This window comes from Oryzias latipes, chromosome 13 (assembly GCF_002234675.1).
Source record: "Oryzias latipes chromosome 13, ASM223467v1".
Lineage (NCBI taxonomy): Eukaryota > Metazoa > Chordata > Actinopteri > Beloniformes > Adrianichthyidae > Oryzias > Oryzias latipes.
The window spans coordinates 13,736,343-13,751,468 of record NC_019871.2 but is presented as its reverse complement, the minus strand read 5'-3'; the positions used below and the strand labels follow the sequence as shown (position 1 = coordinate 13,751,468).

General features: G+C 37.5%; 1 protein-coding gene across 3 annotated transcripts in view; it reads left to right on the top strand.

Annotated features, from left to right (window-relative positions):
- The window catches only part of LOC101175011 (syntaxin-1A), a 75,751-nt gene that overhangs the window by 18,242 nt on the left and 42,383 nt on the right, over positions 1-15,126 (top strand). For all 3 annotated transcript variants that reach the window (XM_011482505.2, XM_020708238.1, XM_020708237.1), the window contains exons 2-3: positions 3,583-3,660; positions 9,370-9,469. In XM_011482505.2, the coding sequence (XP_011480807.1) occupies positions 3,583-3,660; positions 9,370-9,469 (178 nt within the window). The remainder of the gene's footprint in view (positions 1-3,582; positions 3,661-9,369; positions 9,470-15,126) is intronic.

Here is a 15,126-nt window from a genome sequence, read left to right as displayed (position 1 = left end):
ATACAAATAGGAGATGTTTTTACTTGGTGTTCAGTGGTAAAAATGAAAATAGAAATTAAAACTGAAATATCTGGCATCTATCTCGGCCAATGCATGTTTAAAAAATAAATAAATTAAACATTTTGACAAAAATCCAATGTCATCATTTCTGGATACCCACGAACAGACCTAAAGGACACAACAGCTGCGTTTGCAGTCATTTATTGTGGCACTACTATCATGTGGAAATAAAGAAAAAAACATTGTCACTCATTCTTTTGTCATTTTAGGCTGATCCGGTACAGCTTTTATCAAATATTATACGAATTATTATGGCTGACTGATTAAGTCAATGCAGCATCAGTTTATGCTTTATTTCAAACTTTCTCTGTGAAAGAAATGAATTGATGAAATGATTAATTCTCAAATTCTTTTTTTATGAAAGTGTAAACTATAAATGCTTTTTACCCTTCTGAATTAGCAACATTTCAGGTGCAAGTAAAAACTTTTGAACGCAATGCTCCAAACACGCATTAAGGCATAACACCATCCTGTAATCGTATTTAAATGAGTCACATTGGCTCCACGTTTTATCCAGCTGAAATGATTGTTGTTTGCTGAGTGTTTTCTGTGAAAACTGCTAATAGATGAACCAATTTTCTCATTTGTGCTCTCTAAGCTGGAGCTTTAAAAGTATCAGTGGTTTGCCAGCAAATCAGGACCAAGCCTTAAAATGTAATTATGAATTTGTATCCATCATTAACTATCTGTATTTGTTTCCATGGTGACATGGCACGTAGACTTTGCTCTATTATGATTGCACAGTCTTAAAAATAAACCACATATTTGAAATAGCAAAATCTTCTGGAAAGTGTCCTTGTGTTACTTTTTGATTTTAAAAAAAGTGCTATAAGCTGCAGGTTTAAATAGCTTACCTTCTGAACAAGAGGTCATTCTCTATGGGTATCTGTAATCACTTATGTTATTACTATTGTGACTTTAAAAGCTCTGGTTTGCATTTCGATGATCACACCTTTCAATTTGAGTGAGGTTTAAACCTCAGTCAACCTGGTTGTGCCAAAATATTTGAGTTTTTAGCTAACCTGTTCATGAGTTTTCTTTCCAGGGTTTGGTTATAGTTAACTGTTTTAGAAAGATTTATTCAACCGTCTATGTCTTGCATTTGTTCAAAGACCCACTCCAATGAAAATTGTGTTATGGGTGTTTTTAACATGCTCTTATGGCCTTTTTCTTATGATGGATGACATAAAGAAAATTAAGCTTAAAATTGCATTTCTGAGTATTTCTTTATTTAAATCATTGTGAATCAGGAACTGATGAAAAAATGGCATTGGGAAAAACTTGTAGGTGTAATGTTGAAGCTGCTACGGCAAGCCACAAGCTCCCTGCTGATGCATCCACTTGTAGATGACTAGATCCATGTACGTCTTCATTTTCTTAGTCTGAGAAGTATCTGTCTCAAATCTGTGTGGCTGAATAGCACCAATATTACTCCCCATATTTGTTTCACCGGTAATGTGAGGTTGGGGTTGTGAGAGGCTGTAAGCTAGTGGGAGAGTGTATAAACGGAGGGATGAAGGGAAATAGGGGCGGGCTCACTCCACATTAACAGTCCTGCCCACAAATGAGAGGTAATTTCTGATGAACTACTGCCGCTCTGCAGAAACTATGACCTTGAAAACAACACAATATATATTTTTAATATTGCCTAAAAATGGCATAATCATAATCATAAAAGACCACTTGGAATGCTTATCTTCTACCGTCTGAGACTCTCAATCAAAAATCAGCTTGCACATTAAAGTGTTGGAAGAACAAGTTTACATGTGTGTCTTTATTTTGGTGAATTATTGTCTAAGTAAACCCCAAACAGACCTCCAACACTGCAGTGGCCTCTCTCCATTAAATATTTCTTCTTTGGTTAAAGCTAAAGCCTCTGTCTGCTCTACCTCATAATGCAGTCATCATTAGCATCTTTATCTGAACGATGTTTATCTGACTGCCTCTAAATGCAGCGCTCAGATGGATCTGTGACTGGACTTAATGGTTTAAAGTGTTTTTGAGTGTAAGGGACTCTGCAGCCTGCCTCTCTGAAGCAAATCTTTGAGTCGTAGGGTCATTATAGGCGCATTTTTAATCTAATACCTCTCTATACTCTGTCACAAAAGTCTATATATTAGACAGACAAGACTTGAAGTAGGACTTGATAAAATAAAAGGCCTGGGAGTTTCTTTGAGCTCAAGAATTGATCAGAAACTGGAGGTGCAGCTCAAGACTTTGTCCCCGCTGCACTGCATGTTCTTTCCAAGCCTGATGAGGCACTTTGGGTTGTTGAAGATGAAAACTGCTCCCTGTCAGAACAACATTGATAAGCAAATGGATCTCATAAGCCTCTTATGGGAAACTGAATTATTCTGACAGCAGCTTGATGAATAAGATTTATCCACATGAGTCCCCTGCTAATGCAGTGTAATAGCTTATATGCGATTAGAAATTATTTATTTCAAAATGAATCCTTGGCTTGATACTTATGAATTTTGATTTCTTTTATTGCTTTTATCTATGTATGATTTATTTACTGCAAATCTCTAAGATCTTGCAGATGTGAATTATCATTTTTGTTGCCTACAAATCATTCAAAGATACTCAGTTCAACTTTTCAATTTATTTATTTTTTCTTTTCAATTCAATTTCAACACAAAATAAGCTTCAGTTTGAAGGACACTTCAAGCTGATTTAAACAAGACAGCTTTGGTGTTTTTCAGGGAGCGTGTTGGATTTGTTCGTTTGATATATTTTCTGTGCCTTTGTAAATGCATGGCACCCAACAAAATCTTTATTGAGGAAACTGTTTTTTGGGGGGCTTTTTCAATTAAAAACCTTTCAATTTACATATGAATGTTCATTCAGATAACAGAATAACCTTGTGGTAAACTCATTCATGGGCAATTTTGAACATTCCCTACACCACAGTGAAACTTTCCCTCATGGGTAATTATTTTTACTTTGGGTCATGCAAAATATGTCTGCTGACTTTGGCACAGGCCCTTCTGTTGACATGTTGTGAGCCATGTGACCCAGAAAAAATAGTCGGGCTGGTAAATGTTGCATTGATATTGTAGTAGGTTTAGGGGCTGTCATCTGGACTTGGTTTTTAAATAAAACAGCCCCTACTACAATGGAACCAACCTGGATGAATGAGAGTCTTCATAGACACGTTGCATTGATATGAATTTCTATGATGCCTGAGATAAAGTACCCACCCAAACCTGTCTGTGTGTTAAAGGGGAACTCAAGACTCTGTCTGCCCCCAGGCTGTAATTAAATAATAACTTGCTAATCTCTCAAGCTGTGGTTCTAATTAGGAGTGTCATTAGGTGCTCCTTGTTACTCATCAGCTGAAGGCTGAAAAGGTGGGCTGAGTCTTGATCCTGTTTCATTTCAGATTGAATTAATTTAAGCTGTACATGATCCAGTCCAATGTTGTCAGATGCAGAAATCATTTCACCGTGGGTTTTGCTTATTTATGATTAAACCTTTTGCATTTGCCCTGAAGTCATGTGCACCTTTGTCTTTTCTCAGGGGAAGGAGACGACAGAGGAGGAGGATGAAGTCGCTGTGGGCATGGACAAAGGCTTTATGGACGAATTCTTTGAGCAGGTACATATATGTTTATATATGTATTATTATTTTTTTCTATTTTAATTAGTAACGAAGTGTCCATTATGAATGACACCTCTGGTCAATCACAACAAAATAATCTTATTGGATATTCTGCTCTGATATTTAAAATAATCAGACTCCCTTTGGGGGGGGGGTTGTGATAAATGGAACACTAACCCTCCTCTCTAGAGCACAGTGATATGATTTATAACTCCTGCTGTTCTTGTGAATGTGACATCATTGATCGCTGTGTGTTTGATTTCATTTGGAAAGGCCTACTGATTCAGCATACCACACACCACCATTCTCCTTGTGCAGCTCTGAATAGTCAGACGCATTAATGCATTTGATGCTTTGCATACATTCCATGCAGAAAGCCTGTGTGCCAGTGCATCTGTTTATAAGGGTGCATTTTCCTGTAAGCTATGTGTGCAAACGGAGAAACAAACAAACTAAACGGCATTAGGGCTTTTAGAGGGAGACCTCGCTTTAGTGTACTTGCAGTTGGTGTCTCCTGAGAGATGGAAGCCTGCTGTGAATCAGTCATTTGGACCTACGCCAGCTAGATTTGTGGCATCGTTTGGTGTGAAGTGAAGTGTCGTTTGAAAGGTTTTTTTGGAGCTAATCTATAGCAAGTTAAAAAGCAAAAAATGTATAGTTATTCAGATTTAATAAGACTTTAAGGAGGTTATCTATCTGCGGCAATCACTTGTCTGTCTTTATTTTGCATTTGCCAGTAAAATTCCTTTGTATATGATTTTGTTTTGTAAAAAAGAGCTTTATCTTTGATGTCTTTGAAACGCTACATAAAGTGGTGCTTCAAAGGCTGATTCTTTGCTGTTGAATGCCACGTAGCACCGTTTTTTAGTTATGGAGCAGGTCTAACCATCGGTACCTTGATATGAGAATTTTCAAAGACAACAAACAAATCACCAAAGAGACTAAACCATCACTCATGGAGCTGCAGGTGCATCAATTAAAATCCGCATGTCCATAGGAAACACATGCTGGCATGTAGTGTTTGGGATTAGCAGTGTTTAAAATGGTTTTTGATAATTAAGTAAAAGGCTGCCTGGCTTTTGAAGTCCAGCTGTGCATTTGCTGTTATGCTAAACACAATTTCCAATAGAAGTCAATGGGATATTTTGTCCTCCATTCCATGTTGAATTCCATTTGAATAAAAAAAATCCAGGAAAATTGGGGGAAAATAACGAAGCACTGTTAAGGAGGGGAAACCATTCCCTTTTCTGTGGAAAATACATTTTTTGTGACAAACTGCATGATTTATCATGTAATACAAGTTTGTTTGACAAGACACGTGACTGTATGCAGAACTGTTCAATATACGGATGGCTTGTTCTGTAGAGTGTTTATAATGCAGGGGACCAATATATTTATCATTTTCTTGTAGAAGCTATTTCATTGGTCACACTTTTAGCTGGCTTGACCATCAGCTTTGAATTCAAGATAATAATCACTCTATCACAATTGTCTTTCCAAGCACACTGAATTAAAACTAATGTCAAGGGAAAAGGAGTGGACATTCAATTTGTTTCTACAATCTAAACCAGAGTTTCTGTCTGAACCAGTGAAATGTTAAAAAGGCTTTCTGTGACATCATCTAAAGGTAAACTCATTTCCCCAAAAGGGTTGGTTCAAACCAAATCACTGTGGTCACACCGGCCTTATGAACACGCTAGATGTGCATTCTGGAATGTGTGCTAAGCATATGGAGTTCACAATAGCACATGTCCTCCACCTTTGGAAGAGGCTTGGTGTGAAATCTCAAAGCAGTGTAATTCTCGTGAATCTTGCTCAAGCTTTTTCTTTCACAACCCTATTCCGATATATGAAAGACTTGGTGTCATAGAATTCTGGCCGGACACAAACCACAACTATTAATGACGATGTGAACATAGCTTAAGGAAACAGGATATTTATTTAGCAACAAAAACTTTTTTTTTTCTATTTAAAGCTGATCCACCTACTTGGAATAGAGTTACCAGTAGTCTGGGATTGTTGGTTGTGCTCTCCTCCTGTGGTTTCCAGAACATCTTAAAAAAGCAGCACATTCTGATATTCTACTATTTAAAACAAGTTGAAGTTCCTTTATGCATAAACATAAAAGTTTCAACACATGTTCTGGCAGTTCATGTTTCCATGTCAGCTTTGGGATGTTCTGGCATCCAAATAGTTTCTTGTGGAACAACAAATCCAATTCTCATGCAAACACTGAAAATGAATTTGTTTTTTTATTTTGATCAGAATTACACATTTATTATGTATATAAAAATTTTAAGCCATCACTGCAGTTCTATATAACCATAAATAACACAATTCTATGCACTATGCATAGGATGTTTGATAAATAACTACATCGTACCTTTTAAGGATAAAGGGGTATTTCAGGTTAAAGCATACAAAGCAATAAATAGATTTTTTTTCTCATTTCTTGGGGATCATCCTGGCACTTCTTTTCTCACATTGAGTTGCTCTCATTTCTTTTCTGACAATCCTTCACACCTCAAAGTCTCACACACACCAGTTTCTGTATGCTTGTGATTTCAGTGCGCCTCATCGAAGGAATGTGCTGGAATAGTGCAGAGTTTGCCTAAAAGGTGTAGAAACACTTAAAGCCTGAGAGTGAAGACAAAAGCTACAAGCTGAAAGCTCGCTGAAAGAGACAGATTTTGAAACGAGAGCAATATGTGGAAGGTGGAAGACAAGATTAAAGATGAACAACAGCCAACAAGAAAATAGCTGCTCTCATCTCAGCTTGTTGCATTAACCTTGAACACTTTAGTTTCGGATTTTAAGTTTATTTTTTAGCAACATTCATGTTTTTTTGGTCCACATGAGCTCAATAATACAGAAAATATTGAAGTGGCCATGAAACCATCGCTTGTCATTTTAAATCAACATGAAACTTTTTTGTAGACCACAGAATTAAAGCCACATTGAACTGTGTTGTTGTCAAAATAATTGTGCCAATAAAATGTGATCTAGATTTAACCTGTCACATGACTTCATTTTCTTTTCAGCCTAATCCCCAATGTTTGCCTGCATGGGTTCAAAGGGTTCATGTCTGTTTAGAGGGGTTATGGTCTGGTTATTTATTTATTTTTATTTATTTGGAGCTTTGTTGTATAAAAACTACAATATAAATACTGATTGACTTGATTTAATGAAACCAAATGTTTTTCATTAGAATTGAATAATATATGCTTGGAACATATTGTTTTGCTCCAACTGAAGCACAATCAGGCTTTCAGGTTATAAATTAGAAATGGTTATAAATTAAAACTATTTGGTCAGCTCAAAGAAGCAGATAAACGAGCAGAATAGTTGAAGGATGGGATTTTTTTCTAAAAATGAGCTCAGCTACCTATGAAATTAGTTTTTTCTTCTCCTATTGCACTGATATATCCAGAGATGATGACTGCACCAGGAGTTTTTCATATTGAAAGTGCCACAAAAGTGAGTCCAGGCCTTAACCCTGTTGGGACTAGTAAAATGTTTTGGAGAAAGCTCCAACTGTTATATAAAAATGCAAGACTAATAGAAACTAAAAGGGACAAACTGCAGCAAAAGTCTGCTGTCAAAGTTAAATGGTGTTCAGCACAAATTAAAGCTTCTTTTACTTTCTAATACACATTACTACTACACACATTACTACATTACTATTTGTAAAAAAATGTTTTACAATGTGCTACTAAATGCATTCGTTGCTGTATTTGGGGCTTCACTTACACTTCTGTCACATCAATGTCCCACAAAGTAGGATATTACATTAACAACAAACACGATGACAAATGTGTACATAAAATGAAAAATATTTATCTACAAATTTGTGTTTTCGTTGTTTTTTTAAAGGTTTTATTCTTAAATTTCTGATAAAAAATATGTTTAAGAAAAATATAATCTTTGAATGAACTCAACCACCACATTTTATTGAGCTGGAAATCAGTTTCATAACTGTAACCGAAGCATCTGGGCCTTATCTTTACTTATTTGTGTGGGTATGCATCATTACATCAGCCTGTTCCTCTCATATTGTCTCACAGGGTTCGCCTTGTGCTTCCAGCATTTTTTATTTGGTGACGCAATAATAAAATCGGCAGAAGCAAGAAGAAGTCTCACTGTGTCCTCAAGCTCCTCAGTTTCTCTATATTTAGTTCTAAATGTGACTTCCACCCTGGAATGACACAAATCAAATGAAAGCTGGAAAACATTTCTTTCCGCTCTGCAATAGCAGCTGGTGGATTTGACTGCTTCACTGAGGAGTTTAGATTTAAAGGGTTAGGTCTGTTGCTTTGTCCTCAAACACTGATAGGCTCTCATGCAAAAACAATCTTCAAACTGGCTACTAATTGAAAATTGAATTTAAAAAATAAGTGATTACTTTTGCTGTTTCTTCTATTTTTCTCTATCACCTTTCTAACTTATTAACTTGTGCGCAAAAATGTTCACGTAAATCTCACCTCCAACATTTGTTTTCCACAAAGTGATCTTCCAAAGCCAATTATCTTATTTAAAAAAAACAAAGATTCATTTATAAATTAATTAAGAAGATAATTTTTGAATGATGGGATGTGCTTTGGGGAGGAAAGCACAAGAGTATGACAGATTTGAGTTAAAACGGAGAGGTGGACAGTAAATGGAGAGTCTGTGCTGAGCAGGTGCAAAAAAGCAGGAGAAAATGATGAGCACGACGTCAGCCTGAGCTGAAAGCTCAGATTGATGAAGTCGCTGACAGATGTGACCTGCTGCTCATCCAGCTGTTGGCAGGATCCTGAGGTGGCACAGCTGGTGATGAGGCAGGTGATTGGTTAGAATGTCAGATCCAAACTTTTTGGCAGATGATGCAGAGGTCAAAGTAAAAATGAAGTGAGTAACATTAAGAGCTGAGTTTTTCTATAAGGTGTTCAAGAAAATGCTGCTTTTATATCATGTTTTTTCTAAGTAGCAAAGTAAAACATCAGGAAAAAATTAACATCCAATCTTCTTTTGGGTAAAAAGGAGGCATTTCAAAAGGAAACTGTTATCTTTACTAAGGCTGGAGTATGACTCATTTTCTTATTTCCTTGGATGTCACAAACAATAAAAGAAGATGTGTTGCAAAGTCACAAAAACAGGTAAAAGTCTAAAAATGCCTATTTAGCATTTGCCATTGAAGTCAACTGCCTCTGCAGTCAATATATGCTGTTTGCATTGATTATCTTCTGCTTGATAACCTATAGTATAGTGTTAACCCAGAGACTAGGATATGTTTGGTTCCAAACCATGGTTTGGTACCAATAAAGCCTTAGAAATGAAACCCACTGCTCCACTGCTTGACGTCAAGTTGGATTAGATGGTTAAACCAGGTGATGGGTTAGGTGAGAACAAATTTCACACACTCGGGTTTGTGACAATATTTAGACTTTTAACAGTGTTCATCTTATTTGGGTTATTTATTGTAATGTAAGCTGTTTATAATACAAAGGTTGAAATAATAATGACTTCATGCTTTTAAATTTCCTTTAGTTTTAACACACTTCAGCATCTTCTGTGACCTGCTTCAGCAGTCACACGTTCGCTTTAGCAGACGAAGCAGGTTTTATGTCCTTTCTTCATCAGATGTTTGCATTAGTCCGGCTAATCTCAGGTGTTTCCTGCAGGGGTTCTGCAAGCGTCTAAAGCACCTCTGGGTTTCTCTTCTAACAGGTGGAAGAGATCCGCAGTTTCATCGAGTCTCTGGCAGAAAAAGTTGAAGAGGTGAAGAGGAAGCATAGTGCCATCCTCGCCTCACCAAATCCAGATGAAAGTAAGGCTTTTTGTCTATTTATTTTTTAGATGTCATTACTGTCTATTTTTGAGTTTGACCACCAATTCTAAATGAAATCATCTTGAATACATCATGATGATATTGTACTTTGTGACAATGCTTTAAACTTAAAAAATAATTTTGTTCTTTTTAATGAGTGCCCAGAATTGACTAAATTGAACCAGAATTGAACTGAACAAAATGAATAATTTAGCTCTGAGTTATCAGTAGAATTGCCTCAATGCTGTGGACTATGAAAAGAATCCTTTTCATTTTATACAAAATTTTGAAACCCTATTTAAATGATTGAGGATTTTGAATAATTTAGTCACCATCTGTGGGATTATAAGTACACCATGCTTGATGCTATTGGTGCTTAGTAGGTACAAACTTTACATAACCAACAACTGAATGGGTTAGTTCAAAAGTGGCCCAAATCCACAATTTTTCAAAATAGAGATATTATATGTTCCATGGTCTTCAAGGGAAAAGCTACCTGATTATATGCCAAAAAGTCCCAAGTCCGTTGTAATGTATTGACTATGCTTGACATTTTCAATGCATTAAGTGCAAAATTCCTGGACTTGGGCCCCTGTTTAATTTAAGAAGGGCCCAAGTCCAGAGACTTTAGTTTGCTTGTCCTCTGAAATGATAAAAGTGAGGTGCTTCATATTATCGCATTTGTAAACTGGTGCTAAATCTGGGTAAAGTATTAATCATTTGGTGTAGCCTCCCTTAAAGATATGCAATTAAAATAATTTCCTGGAAAAACAAACCTGTTGGACGTGGGCCCCTTTTGAACAAACCGATTCATTTATTATTACTGCTTGACTGCGTGGTCTGATATGTTTTTGTAAAAACATATTTCTTTGTAGAATGATTTAAGATTTAAGCCTGTTAGGAGTTTCTGACAGAGTGTTATTGATTTTTTGTCAAATATATTTCTCAAAATTGGCCAAAAAAAAATTGTCATTTTGCAGAACTGGCATAAAATTCAGGGTGTTGGTATATTTTTTGTCCCATGTATAAGGCATAAACATATTCAGATCTAGTTTATGGTTAAGAACCTCTATGTTTGGTGTTTATTAGAATATAAGAGAACAGACAACGAGGCTAAACTTTGAAAAATATAGGTGATAATATCCCATAATGTGTTTTTATGCAGCAATCACTATTGAAGGACAAAACTGTTTTTATGAGCCACAAAAACTCTTCATGAAAATCCGAAACAAAATAAAACACGTTGTCAGATCTTTTATTGTTTGACATAAAAGAAGTTTGATGGTCATGGTAGATTCTCCTGAGCAAAGATTAAAAAAAAAAAGTTGTTGAAAAGAAATAATGGTTAAATATACTTGTGGATGTCAATGAAAACTGTTTGATTTCTTTGAACCCTCTGATCCTTACAGTCTCCACTGCTTCTCTGGAATGTAAGCTTTCACTGTGAAATTGTCTTCTCCTGTTCTCCTGCCTTTTTTGCTCCATTTCTCTTTTGTCATGCCTTCTCCACACTCTGAAATATTTCTAATTTCAACATTCTAATTGCCTCTTTTGGCTTTTCGCGCTTTGATTTATTTCATTATAGACTAGATACTCTGAAATCTACTTTTCTAGTCTTCCCATTGCCATCCTTTGACACCTTTTCCACCCTCATTTATGTCCGTGCACTGATTTTGATCTCCACTTTCACGACATTTCTGTTAATCACATCAGAAACACCACTGATCCCTTTTCCTCCACCTGATCCAAGGCCTCCTACCTAACCCAAAAAGCATTGATCTGCTTGCTGTCTCAGAACATCAGTTTGAACTCCCCCGAGCGTTGCTGTAACACTCGGATCAGAGCAGCAAAGAGGCAAGATGTCACCTTTGAGATACAAGCCTGCTGTGCATGTGACTCCACACCAGCCTGCAGCTCAGATGAATGTTCTAACAGTCTGAATACACCCAAGCAGACCCTGGTCCGGGACCAGGAACCGCTCTCTTTACCCATTTTTCGATGCGGTCTCGGTTCGTTTCCAAACAGACTGATCTTCGATTCGCTCTGAGATTCCTCAGTCTGTTTACAATCCGTCCCCGGAATGGAGCAACTGAACCAAATGGCCACCGTAGCCAGTGACCATGAGATCTAAACAGATTAGGAGTGTAGCAACAAAAGTGTCGCGGACAAATATAAAGCAAAGATTGTTGTGTTATCAGAGGAAAAAAAGGTCCAACTGTTTATTTGTTAGAACGTGTATTTTAACACCACTGAAAATGGTTCTTACATGCTTTTCTGTGTCTCGTTACGCGGCACGCGCCTGACAGGTGCTGCTGGGACATCATCCTAAAAGCTACCTTGTAGTTCTTTAACTGAATTCTATCCAAACAATGCCATAACATAACAACAATGAGACACAGCAACAACTAAAATGTGATATATGAATTCAGACTCATCGAAACACTTTTTAGCGTGAAACACATTGCTTCTTAGTGTTTTCCCGAAAATCTATATGTCATAAACACTTATCAGCGTACCTTCTAGTCGTATTCTTGTCTGTAACCACCCTGCAGCACGATTCCACCCGATCAAAAAGCGAGTAAGAAGTGTTATACTTGACGTTGATACATTCATTCATCTTCTTAACTGTTTATTCCCTTTTGGGGTCACGGGGTTTGCTGGAGCCTATCCCGGCCACTTGGGCGTAGGCAAGGGATACCCTGGACTGGTCGCCAGTCTGTCGCAGCCTGCACTAATTTTCCATCATCTCTTTCTCTCTCCTACTAGCTTACAGCCCCTTATAAGTCCAATCTAACATTAGCGCTGCAACAAAAATGGCAAGTAATATCAGCTATCCAGTGGAAGTTTTGAGACAGACGCCAGCTCAGATGAGGAAAATTGAGACATAGTTGGATCTTTTTGTCTGAAAGTGGATGCATTGAAATGTAAATCAGCAGGGAGATTGTGGCTTTTTGATTATAGTTTGTATGTAACTACTATAATCTTTTTTAAACGTCATTTTTTCCAACTACTCTGATTTACCACAATTTGTGTAAAGAAATATGCAGAAACACATTTTTAATAATCATTTTCTTTACATTTTTACTCCATTCTGAGAAAATACTACGACATGTTAAAATCACCAAAAACACCATTTTCATTGGAGTGGGTCTTTAAGTAAATGGTCTGGAAAGACTATTTACATTTTGAGGTTGATAATATGGTTGTGTTATAGCAGGTGCATACTTTTCTGTCCATTCAGAAAATTGTGTTCTTTTATGAAGTGAGATTTAAAAAGGGGATCCAGAAGAGTCTAAGAGGAAATGAACATCTTGACTTTGACACTAAACTTCTTAGGAGGTCTTACATTCAGCTGGAAGTTCATATAGAAGAGATTCAATTGTGGCTTTCATTTTTACCAACTTTTATTTTTATATATATATATATATTTTGACCGATCCCCTGGGGGAGCGGTGAGCTGCAGCTGAACTGCGCTCGGGAGGTGGTAGCGTTAAGGGTCTTGCCTAAGGACCCTCACTGAGTAATGTTAACTGCTCGCTATTGATACGGTAATTGCCCCCAGTACCATTGTTTCTTCCCCCCACCATTGTTTCTTCCCCTCCGGGAACCGAACCCTGGATTCCTGCATGGTAGCCTCTCACCTTACCAACCGAGCTACTCAGCCGCTACCTTGTACTTGTGCCATACTATTTTATTGTGGTGACTTTTTTTGCTTAGATGTTCACTTTCCCATCTTTAAAAAAATAATTTATATTAGTCATCAACCACTTGACTCTCTTCAAAAGAGCATCTTTTATTTCTGACTCGACTGCCAGCCCTGACCTGAAGAGCTGATGTTTTATCATAACATTTCTGAAGTGGTTGTGGCTGAAGTGGCTAAGGTTTCTGCTTTTCTCACTACTCTATTGCATTTACAGCTCCACTCAACTTGTGTTTGGGTGTTTTATCCTCACATAAATCCTGTCTTACTTGGTGTATTATGAGAGACTTCTCTGATAAACTCAGTGATACCCTCCCCAATGGTGACACAAATCTCCTCTGTTTCTTCTGCAGCTTCACAACTGCTTCTTCTCTCCGTGATCCATCCCTTGTTTCTTCTCCCTCTTTTAGCACAAGCTTTCTCTTGCAAGATTCCATCTTAAATGCTGCTCTTATTTGCTTTTTCACATAAGGAGTCATGTTTTGCCAAAAGAGGTGTTGCGACTTGTTTGTGATGCTGACAGTGTAGGTGGCTACAGCATCACTTATTTTCTCTCCAGACATCGTGCTCTCAGGATAATAAAGGCTTAGTAGAGAATTTCTCCTCCAATAGGATTTGTCATTTTGTTGTTTTTGTTAAGTCCTCCAAAACTCAATATGAGGCATCACGATGCTTGAAATCTCTTGTTTTTCAACTCTTTTCATTGGTTTCAAAATCATATCATTTCTCTTCAGCCACCACCTACATGGACAACTTCATGAGCCCACTACCTTCTCTCCTCTTTTGTTCATGTGTTTACTGATTCTCTGCCGACCATCTTTCTGCTAATTCCTGCCTACTTGCTGGCACATATTAATTAATACATGATTAGCACATGATAACAGCACAAGACAGTGGATTTGCTTATATTCTCTTCCTCTGTCGCATAGCTTGCACAAATATCTTTACTCAGGTGGTATTTAGTGTAATAAAACCCAATAGGTCATAGTCCATCCATTTTCTTGACCCGCAGTATCCCTCACAGGGTTGCAGGGTTGCCAGAGCTTAACCTGGCCACTCATGTGTTTTGGATACACCCTGGACACATCTCCAGTCTTTCGCAGGGCCACACTTATCACACACCCCTACACAGTCACGCGTAGGGACAATTTTAGATTCATCAATCAACATATGAAGCATGTTTTTGGACTTTGGGAGGATGACAGAGTGCCCAGAGAAAACGCATGCATGCACAGGGACAACATGCAAAATCCACATCGAAATGTCTAATCCAGGATTTGAACCAGGATCTTTTTGCTGTGAGGCATGAGCACACACCACTGTTCCACTGTTCTGCCCTGTGTCACATCAGCTTGATAAAACTTATACCTTTTAAATAAATTGGGTGGAGGTAGATCTATGTATGAAACAGGGAGGTCTTTGTGTCCGTGGTGTAATATCAACATAGACCAAGTGTTGTCTCTTTTGGGTTTGCTTAGTCAAAGTTCAACTGGAACTCATTGTGCAATTGTTGGCAGATGAAAAACTACCTCAGAAATGTTCCGAGCCCCACTGCCTTATCTCAAATCGTCCAGCAGCCAAAAGCTTCCTCATTTTGTTAATAAGTTGCTTTGCCAGTTGTGTAAAAGGATGTGATAGGAGGAAATTGTCTACATAAAATGGTGAGGTAACAGAATTCTAAACATCTTCATGACCATTTTCATGGACTCAAACATGTCACTGTAAAATGTAAATAGCTAAGCACAGACAGCAGATAGTCCCAAAAGGGGGCATGTGGCATTCATAGACATCAAGTGGATGCTCAGATTCTCCATCCCTCCAAATAAGTTGAACAAGAACCAGTCTAAAGGTATATAGCCTGATGAAATGGTGCCTAATGTTTACACTAATGGCTACTGCCTAAGCAAAACACCTTGTAAAGTCAGGTTTAGTGAAGGGTTGGCAAAAAGAGATAAGT